This window comes from Podarcis melisellensis (genome assembly GCF_964234715.1).
Source record: "Podarcis melisellensis genome assembly, chromosome: 6".
Classification (NCBI taxonomy): Eukaryota; Metazoa; Chordata; class Lepidosauria; order Squamata; family Lacertidae; genus Podarcis; species Podarcis melisellensis.
This window is the reverse complement of record NC_138538.1, coordinates 56,982,082-56,992,650: the sequence shown is the minus strand read 5'-3', so window position 1 is coordinate 56,992,650 and position 10,569 is coordinate 56,982,082. Positions and strand designations below refer to the sequence as shown.

The window sequence follows — 10,569 nt, the reverse complement described above, 5'->3', positions numbered from 1 at the left end:
TGTTGGCAACAGTACAGTATGTTTTCTCTCTAAGCCTAATGACAATGTGAAGGTTTGTGCAACTACCTAATGCAACTACATTGTTAAAAGACTGCTCAGTTGAACGGTCACAAAATCCTGCCTCAGAACAGACATAGATTGACTGAGGGTGGAAAAAGCTGCTGATGCCTAGATATTGGTACTACATTTTAGGCTGCTGGTTTCAAATCACTCCTCAGACAGGCTAACATCAGTTATATGTTGTGAAGAAGACCCCAAACTGCCCTCTTAGCTGTCACATGCTGAATTTGCCTATTTCATGCATCAGGGTTAAATCTGATCCAGCTCTGTTTATTTTTAGGATCTCATTGCATCAAAAAAGAGGCTGCATACTCGTCCTTTCATTCCCATGCAGGGACTGTGCCTGTGATTGGTCACCTCAAGACACAGGTCAACCAAACTGACCACTCCCCCAGGCCATGAAATGAAAGTTCTTTGCTTGTCTGCCCCCATCTGGACTTCTGGACAGAATCTTCTACCCAAACCCCTTTACCAGGGTTCCCTGAGATAAGGCACCAAATGAAGGGGGTGATGCACCATTTTACCCCCCAAGAAATAGACCAAAAATTCATCCCATGCCTTATCCACTGAAAGTTGTGACAATTGCTATGAGAAGGCAAAACCACCAATTGGGCCCAATTTGTCTGCATGCAAATTCCTTCCTGGTCCTGAAAGCAGTGACCGATTATCTCCACAGCAAGGTCCTCCATACACATTGCCCACTTACCTCAAAGGCAATGCCAATTTTTAGGTGGGTGGGATGATAAGCTGCCAACTATGTTGCTGGCTCCCAGTGCAGATGGCTTAAATACTCCAGCGGAGGACTGGAGTGAACCCTCAGTATCTATCTCTGCTGCTGAAGCCCCACTCCACTATCAGGTCAATATTGGCCAATTTATATTTTAAAAATTGACAGGCGTTCCCATCATCCCCTCTGGTGAGTTGAAGAAAACAATTGGCCATGAAGGACAAAGGACCTGCCCCATCCACGTCCCCCGAGGGGTTGCACTGGGCCACAATCATAGGCCGTATCAACATAGGACAGCTGACTGTCAACTACACTACAAGTGGTCAGCTGATCCACAGCACTTTGTCTACTAGGATGACACACCAGCTGAAACAATGGAACAGCGTGTTGCATTAGCTAGTTCTCTCCTTTTTATCTGTCAAACTGTTGTGTAGGAAAGGCATTCAAAAGGGGAAGGTTTCCACAGCTCAGTCAGCAAAGTCATTCGTTGAGAACACTATGTATGCATTCAGAAACTCCGCCAACCAGTGCCACAGTCAAGTTCAGTGTGGGATATTTGTAAGCCACTCACCCTAGCCAGGAGCCATCAGCTTTCTGTGTATTACGACAAAACTGCAAAGCCTTACTTAGAGTATCACTGGGAAGAAAAACAAAGGAGTCTTCTTACATTTCAAGCTAACCAGGTTCTGGATAAGACAATCATTAAGACAAGCTCCGTGTAACAATGGCATTCAACGGCCTAAAGAAGCCATCCACTTTTTCAGAACTTGGACCCACCCCAAACATGCATTTAGTGGCCCACTTCTTAATGTTTCCCCCCCATACATTTTTATTCAAATTATGCAGAAAAACAACAACATATCAGTGTAAATATAAAATAAACAAGTAGACATAAACATACCGATAGCTATATCAGTATACATATAGATATAAATATAATTCATTTACATAATTTATTATTTCCCTTCTCCAAATTATACAAATTATACAATAAATCATAAAAGAAAATCAAAGTGTTTTAGGCTCTTGGTAGGTATTGAATAAATTCCGCAATCACGTATTTGATTTTTAATCTTAGATGTTAACCAATCACTGTTAGAGTTATTCCAACCCCGCCAGTTCCCTCTACAAATTTATTCCAATATGTTTCCAATATTTACTCCAGTTTTTCTGAAATTTCTGTTCATCTTGGTCTCGTCACTTCTTAATGTTTTAACAACGTTAGTGTTGCTATTGTGACCCACCTTAGAGCAGGCTGTGATCCAGTAGTGGTCCTACCAGCCTCCCAGGTGATGGCTAAGTAAGATCAAGAGTGTTCCTCATCAGTCTTTGTTTAAATCACCAGCAACAACTTTACATACTGTATCACTTCTATGTTGGAAATAGCATGTATGCTGTAAGTTACATGTACATAAACATTTTCGGAGGGGTAGCTGTCCTGGTTTGCTGCAGCAAAAACAACTAAGAGTCTTGTGCCACCTTAAAGCCTAACACATTTTATTGTGGCAAAAGTTTTTATGGACTGGAGTCCACTTCAGATGTACCGTGTGATCATTAGTTGCCAGGTATGTAAGCAGATGGAGGTATATGTATATATTTTGAATAATGACTAGAGTTGCAATCAAATACAAAAAAAATTCAGTCTTTGCAACTCCTGAGCTCTTAACATGGAATATTCTATTAGAATACAGAATTCAAGACTATATAATATGAATTCATGCTGTAACAATAATATCCTACTCAGCTTCTGGGGATTTCCCCCCCATACCTTTACCTGATTTCATCTTCCCGGTGATTTGGAAATCTTTTCCCAAAATGTTTCAATCCCTGCATTATGGATGAAGTACATTCAGTATGGGTGTGGTCGACCATACAGTCAGCTGAAAATCATAAAGTGAAGTATTTTACTTTATGTTTCAAGGTGGCTTACAGATTTATAAAATGCTAGCATCCCCGAAAATATCCTTTAAAAGGGAGGCAAGACCTAGCAGTTTAAACAGCAGGAGAAAAAAAAAACTCTATAAAAACAACAGTCAAAATGTCAGCCCACCAAAAGCTTATCAGGAAAACTGGTCATGCATTTTGTGTAGAGGACTATCAGCGAGATCCTTCTTTGTCTAGATCAGGGGTGGGCAATCTGCATCCAGGGGGTCACATACAGACCTCTGCAAGAATTATTGGTCTCTCCCCTAGCAGCCTGTTGGGCACAGAGCAAAAGAGAGAGAGGAAGAGAAGAGGGTGTGGCAAAAGGAGGGAGAGCCGGCTCTGGCCACTGGCATGCAGTTCACAGCAGAATGCCCTCAAGGGAAAGTGTCGCCTCCCTGAAGGCTGTGAGGTGGTGGGGTCATCCTGGGAGAGGTGGCTTCAGAGTTTTGACAGTCAGACAATGTGTGATGTGAGGAGACCATTGATTTCTAGCTGACTTTGTGTACCTGTTTATCATTTTGGTTCCATGGTCAGAGCCACATGGACTGTCCGTATCACGCCATCTTTGTTCTGCCTGTTCCAGAAACCAACCACCAGCCTGCCTTAGAACATCTCCCCTATCAGTTCCTACGGTGGACTCTGACAACATGAACAATTGCCAAGGTCCTATGGCCAAAACAAACTGCCTTCAAACATGTGGCTTCAGTTCATGGTCTCTATCCCCAAAACTATGAAATTGTAAAGAGGACCAGAATTCACAAAAGATTCCCATTTAAGTTGTACTGATATCAAGGCTGTGTTCTTACCATATATCTCTGTGCAGTTCATTATCTCCAGTAGTCTACTCCCTCGTCTGGTTTCATAAGAAGCAAAACCACCATCAGAATTTCGCATGCTCAGAATCTGCAAAAAAGTACAAGTGGGATGGGGGGGCGGGGAGAGGGTGTAAGAACAGGCATGGTGTTCCTTGTCCTACTTGCAGAGGAACATGGCTAGTCGCTCCTGTCCAGCCCCACCAGCCACTCCTGTGTCCCTTCCTCACTTGCCTTTTTTATAAACCAAAAAACCCCAAATGTTATGGAGGAGATCCTCCAACTCCTTCATCATTTTAGTTGCCCCTTTCTGTGCAAGAATTCCCATGATTCATGTGGCCATTTTCTGTTTTTCAAGTCTGGATAGATTCCTGCTATTTCAGACTTTGCCACAAGCACCAAATGCAATTCAGGCGCCACTCCACCTGGCTACAATGGTGTGTAAAATCAGAGTCTGTGCTCTTGACAAGCTAATCTCTTTATTTTAAGTGGAACTAAACAAAAGGAGAGTCGCTCGCCGTACATATGTAGTTGTGCCAGTTGGCCCTCTCTCACCATATTTGGCCAATGGAGAACTCAGTGGATGGGGAGATTCTGTTGTTCTAGCAAACCCTAGAAAGTGTCATTGCTCCTCGTGACTATGATGAGGATTCCAGGACAAAATTTGCTAATTTGCACTGTATCTCCAAATTACTACTGTAGGAACAGAGATTAACAGATTATGTATTTGACTTCAAATTGTAAGTGAACTGTAATGATGCAATAGCTACTTTCTAATGAACAAGATCAATGGTCTGTCTGTTGTCAATCCTAAAGCCCAGTGAGCTTTCGATCCAGCTTCCTGGGGGAGATTGCTCTCAGTCCTGCTACCTTACAACCCGTTACCTGAGCATAAGGAACTCAAACTTCAAGACTGATCATCCTTCACAGAGGATACAATTCTGCCATAGGGACACTTCCACCAATTGTCTTAGCCTACGGTCCCACAAAGCCAATATTCTCCTCAGCACTATTACTGCATGCTAGATGACCTCAGTCTCCCCACAATAGCTTCCTCCTGCCTGCTTCCCATTTTCTCTTCTGAGCTTTCCCCCTTCTCACCACATTGACAGCATCAAAGAGGCGCTGAGGTGCCACATGATCTTCTATGAAGGGGCATTTTTCCTCCAGCAGCATCAATGTCCTCATGGCCTCAGCAGTGCAATCACCGACTATCCAGTCATTATCTCGATTGCTGAAGGGGAATCCACCCTGGATATTGAAGAAAATATATTAGGACTCCTTGGGCAGCCATCAGTGTAGAATAATCTCCTTCCAAAAAGATCCCAATAAAGCAACCAGAGGTTTGACGGGTGATCCATATTTCTTCTTCAGGACACTAGACTAGATGGGCCCTGGCCTAAACCAGCAGGCTCCTTAGGTTCTCAGAATTAACACTTCGAAAACATGGAGCTAAGATACTCACGTATCAAATGGTCCAGCAAATTGAGTGATGAAATATCGGAAAGACTTCACTCAGATACTTTTCTTGCTAGAAAGGAGAACCTTGTTAATTCCCCAACTCCTGAGGCTAGATTAGACATGTTCCGGGAACTGATTTCGTCCCTACAACCTTATCTGACCAACAAAAAAATGCCACGGCAATCTCTACACTCTAATAAATCCAAACCTTGGTTTGACCAAGAATGCATGGCTATGAAACGCCTCCTGCGGGATAAGTACAGGAACTATAGAGCAGCGAACTTACCTTCGCTTCCATTAGGTTTGAGTTAAAACGCAGTTATAAAGCTTTGATTAACAAGAAAAAGCTCCAGGCACAAAGGGAGAAATGGCAGTGCCTAGTGGAGGCCTCCCGAAGGAAAGATTCTGCCATGTTTTGGAAAACAATTGCCAAAAGCTGGAGAGACTCCCCAATTGAAATCAAATACTCTATACCCGCTGGAGCATGGGAGGCCTACTTCCTCTCATTATATTCATCAAATCAACTGGTCCCAGCTCTGCTTCCTGCTTCAAGTGATTTTGGCAAGGAATGGCCCCCTGTGACCACAGAAGAAATTACTGGCCTTATTCAATCTATTAAATCAGGGAAAGCCCCGGGTGCTGATAATATCCCACCAGAAATTCTTAAGGCAAATGTTGAATGGTGGGCCCCTGTGCTAGCCGCCTTGTTCACTAGTATAAATCAAGCAGCTATTATCCCCGAGGACTGGGGTTTAGCCATCATCATTCCAATATTCAAGAAAGGAAACAGAACTGAGCCAGCTAACTACAGACCAATCAGTCTATTAAGTATTATTAGGAAACTGTACGCTGCTCATTTATGTGATAAATTAGTGGAGTGGATGGAAAGAGAGCATATTCTATCAGAAGCTCAAGCTGGCTTTAGAGCAAAGCGTTCAACTATAGACCAGGCCCTTATCCTTCAACACCTGGCAGATAAATACTCTAGAAAAGGGGGGTCTTTATATGCAGCTTTTGTCGATTTTAAATCGGCTTTTGATCTAATACCAAGGGATAGACTCTGGGAAAAGCTTGGCGCTACAAACATAGATAAACGCTTATTACGCCTTATTCGTGGTCTATACAAAAACACCAGGGTGAGGGTAAGATGCGATCGGTCAGGCCATCTAACTAAAGAAATTGAAACGCACTATGGGGTTAAACAAGGATGTGTCCTCGCGCCAACGCTATTTAATTTCTACATCAACTCTCTAGCAGTAAATATGGCGAAAGAAAATGCCCACCCTCCCAAACTGGCAGGTTTGCCCCTCCTGGTGCTTCTGTATGCAGACGACGCAGTCCTACTCTCATTTTCCTTTGTTGGCTTGAGGAAGCTTTTGAGATCACTTGCTGGCTATTGTCAAGAGGAACAACTATCAATAAATTACAGCAAATCTAAAATTATGGTGTTTTCAAAAAAAAGAAGGAAACACAAATGGAGAATAAACGGTCAACCTATTGACCAGGTAGCAACTTTCAAATACCTGGGAATAACTTTTCAGGAAAGGGTCTCATGGCACCAACAGATGAAAAACGCCATTGCCAACGCAGGAAGGGCCAATAAAGCCCTTACAAGATTTTTTCATGGGAAAGGGGGTAAATACGTTCCGGCAGCCTCCCAGGTTTTTGCTGCAAAAATACTCCCACAACTCACTTATGGATCCCAGTTTTAAAAATTTTGTGCCTATGGAGGCATTTCAAACAAAATTCTATCGGTGTCTATTGGGGATCCCCCCCTGTGTATCTAATATAGCTGTCCGCTTAGAAGTTGGACAACCACCCGTTAACGCGCGGTTGTGGATTCTAAAGATACACTATTGGTTAAAACTTATTTTTTCCCCGGCCGGTTTGGCTCCTTTAACACTCTTAGACACCTTTCATTCTACCTGGAAAGCTTTCCTGTTTGAAAAGATAAGAAGCTTGGGATTCTCCCCGCAGATCTTGATAGCGGCAGGATATGAGAAAGCCAAAAGTCAAGTGCTTCAACGCATTAGGGACATAGAGTTGCAATGTCATATGGGCAAAATGGATAAACATGCCACAATTAGAGACTTTGGGAGAGGGTTTTCACCCCCAAATTATCTGGCTGATTTACAAATAGCTAAGTACAGACACTCCTTTACCCTGGCCAGATTCAACGTTCTGCCCTCTGCCCTGCTGCTAGGCAGATATGACGGCAAACCATATGAGTCACGTGTTTGCCCATGTGGCTCATCGGAAGTGGAAACAAGTCTGCATGTATTGCTGCACTGTAGTTACTACGAGGATCTACGCCTGACCTTTATTGCCCCAGTTCTACAAAAGCTTAAAAATGAACCAGAACTCCAACGTATGAGAGCCTTGGTAGAAGATAAGGTTCCTGAAATTACGATCAATGTTGCCAAATTCTGTGTAGCCGCTATTAGGCGTAAGAAACAAGAGCTTTCCAATGTCAATATGCAGGCGAAGGCAAATACTTAATTTTATTTATGCTGTCTAATTTTAAATTGCTGTTATGGCCTAATCTGTATTGAAATTGTCCTTTGTCTTTTCCGGTGTTATGCTTTGCTGACTAGCTGTACGAGTTAATCTGGTCTGTGACCGTTTAATAAAATTTGATTTGATTTGAATTAACACTTAAAGACTCTTTTTTTGCTGGCTGTGTGTCACACAGACAGGACACAATTCTGGATGTACCTTGTTCATCTGGCGATAATATCTCTGGTAGTTAGGTGGGTTATCTACAATCTGAAAAACAGATTAGCAGCATATTAATAAAAGACAATCAGAAAATATTTATAACCAGAGAAAGCCAGTGTGGCATAACAGTTTGAGTGTTGGACCTGAGAGACCAGGATGCCAATCCCTGCTTCCTCTCAGCCTAAAATTCCTCACAGTGTTGGTGTGTGGATTCAGTAAGGAGGAAGAAAACCATGTATGCCACCTTAAGCTCCTTGGAGAAGAAGATGGGCTATGCAATAATTAACAAAGAATAGAAAATAATAAATAAATTAACTCAGTCAGAAATATGTTCTGTAATTTAGAAGACAGAATATGGCTACAACCTGATGCAATGGCAGCACATAGGGTTGTGTCCAGTGCTAACGCTACTCAAAGCAAAAAACAAAAAAAATTCCTTCCAGTAGCACCTTAAAGACCAACTAAGTTAGTTCTTGGTATGAGCTTTCGTGTGCATGCACTTCTTCGTGTGCTCATACCAAGAACTAACTTAGTTGGTCTTTAAGGTGCTACTGGAAGGAATTTTTTTTGTTTTGACTATGGCAGACCAACACGGCTACCTATCTGTAACTGCTACTCAAAGCAAACTCACTGAAATTTATGAACTCAAATTGGGCAGGTTTATTAACCTGAATTGGTTTGCTCTGAATAGGATTCATACTGCGTACAACCCATAGTGTCAGTTGAGGTAAATTGCAGTGGATATACAAGGTTTTACACAGGACTGAAGTCACACTATAAAACCGAATTGATATTACTTGTCAATGTTACCTTGCAAAAAGAGACAAGTGTTTCCCTCCTGAGTCTTTTGCTGAGACAGCTGAAAGCAGTATTGAGTCCCTGTGTATGTTATTCCAAGATCAGTGCTTTACCTGAGAGGCTTTCAAGAATTCATGGGCTTTTTTCAGACAGGATGCATAGTCAGGATTGTTCTGAACCCCAGCCTAGAAAAAGACAGAAGTTATGCTTAAGAATTCTGACCCAGGAAAGTCACAGAGAAAATCTCAGACACTTACACAAAAACATCACTTTGGACAGCCACAAAAATAAATGCAAGTTCTTCAGGGATAACTTCAGTGTTACAAAAGGAATACTCAGTGTGTGGATTTCTGGACCTCATGTCCTAAGAATCACCTGGAGAACATGCCTTTCTTGGTTAACCATGACAGGCATACGAGGTGTTCGGATCTCGTAATGTGTGTGCTTTGGTTAAATAATGAACACACACTCTCTACATGCCAGTTCATTCATCTAAAATATATGTGTAAATGGAAATTATTGTGGAAAGAACAAAAGCAGAAGATTTGACAATATAAAATGATACCTCCAAGAAGCCTTGAATGGCAAATGATGTATCCCAGGTCTGTGATCCCATGACCTGATATAAAGAAAGGAAGAACAGTTTTGTCCATTAGATCAGGGGTGGGGAACCAATGGCCTGGGATCTAAAGGCAGTCCTCTCTAACCAGCCCTTTGGATGCTTCCCCAGTCATGTCCACTTCCCAGCCTACACCCTCCCCCACTGGCCTTGCTCTGCACCCTCCTTAAGGGCTGGAATGTCTCATGGAACTGTGATAAGGCCTCTTGCTTAACTGAGTGGAAGATGGGGAAAGATGTGGGTGGACTGGTGTGGAAGCCTCTGAAAATTGTGTGGTCAGAATTGTGTGGGAGTGGTGAAGAATTGGTTTCCTCCCATTTTTATTTTATAATACACTATTTTAAAAGAAAGCAAGAGCACTGGGAGTAAATTAGTAACTAAAGGGCTCTTCTGCACCTTCGCTTGGCCCTCGTTTTGATTGTATTGTGTACTGATCAATTCCTCCTGTTCTCTCAGTTAAGCAGCATGTGTTTTGGGATTTTTGGCACATCAGATAAGATCTGAATCAGCATTTTAAAAAGGTGCTACATGACCTGGTATTATCGTACATCTTATCTCCTAGCCCTAACCCTGGGGTGAAGCTACACTTTATGCAGGAGAGCCATGACTGGATCTCCTGATATTTTGATATTCACTTCAAATAAGCTGGTGCTGTCAGGCAAGGAGAAGACAGCTGAGCTTCAGAGTCACCAAAGCAATGCAAATTGCAGCCCATAATATTTCCCAACATATTGGTTCACACTATTGTACCTTTATTAACATACCATCTTGTCCCATCCTGCAGAGATATAAAAAGCAGAGATTATAGCAGACACAAGACCATGTAGTTACCTATCTGCATTGCATAATAGGAGACCCAAATCATCCTGATATCTCTTCCATACAACACCAAGAGTGAGGCATGGGTGTGCATGAGATCTGCCTATACTGCAAATAAGGATATGTTCACATCACTGGCTTAAAACGCAGCAAGGTCATTTTATCCCACTGCACTGCAAGCCACATTTGCACAGGGTTGTTCACATAAGATAGGGGGCAGAGATATCTTTATAGAGTGTGCATGCCCTTTCTGGTTTCCCCACCCCTGCAACCCCCTGGAACTCCTAGTGATGAAACTGCCATCTGAGCATCTGTGCTCATCTGTGCACATATGACAGATGTCACAGGTATAAACACCTTTCTGAAGTTTGATGTGAATGTGAAAGTTCGTTTTCTAGTCTGGTTGATCCTTTTTTGAGGAAAGATCAAGGTCTGCAAAACCACACTTATGCAAGACCATGTTCAGAACACTACAAAGATGGGTGGAATAAATATGCCAGCCTTACCAAAGGTAGTCATAAATTCTGGAGATATGTTCTTGAAAAGCTGGAGAATTGGCTCCATCAACATGCCGTCTTATTAGCATATGAAACGCTTTACAAATCTACAGGACAAAAGAGATATCATTC

At 42.3% G+C, this 10,569-nt stretch overlaps 1 protein-coding gene across 1 annotated transcript; it reads right to left on the bottom strand.

Moving 5' to 3' along the window:
* Window positions 1-2,557: 2,557 nt before the first annotated feature.
* Window positions 2,558-9,449, bottom strand: LOC309372160 (lanosterol synthase-like; the record flags this gene model as incomplete). The annotated part of the gene is made up of 6 exons (XM_081915463.1): window positions 9,068-9,449; window positions 8,616-8,687; window positions 7,702-7,752; window positions 4,627-4,776; window positions 3,520-3,616; window positions 2,558-2,667 (listed from the first exon to the last, which is right to left on the bottom strand). The coding sequence occupies exons 1-6, from the start codon at window positions 9,116-9,118 to the stop codon at window positions 2,558-2,560; spliced, it is 531 nt and encodes a 176-aa protein (XP_081771589.1). The 5' UTR covers window positions 9,119-9,449.
* Between the last annotated feature and the right edge of the window lie 1,120 nt (window positions 9,450-10,569).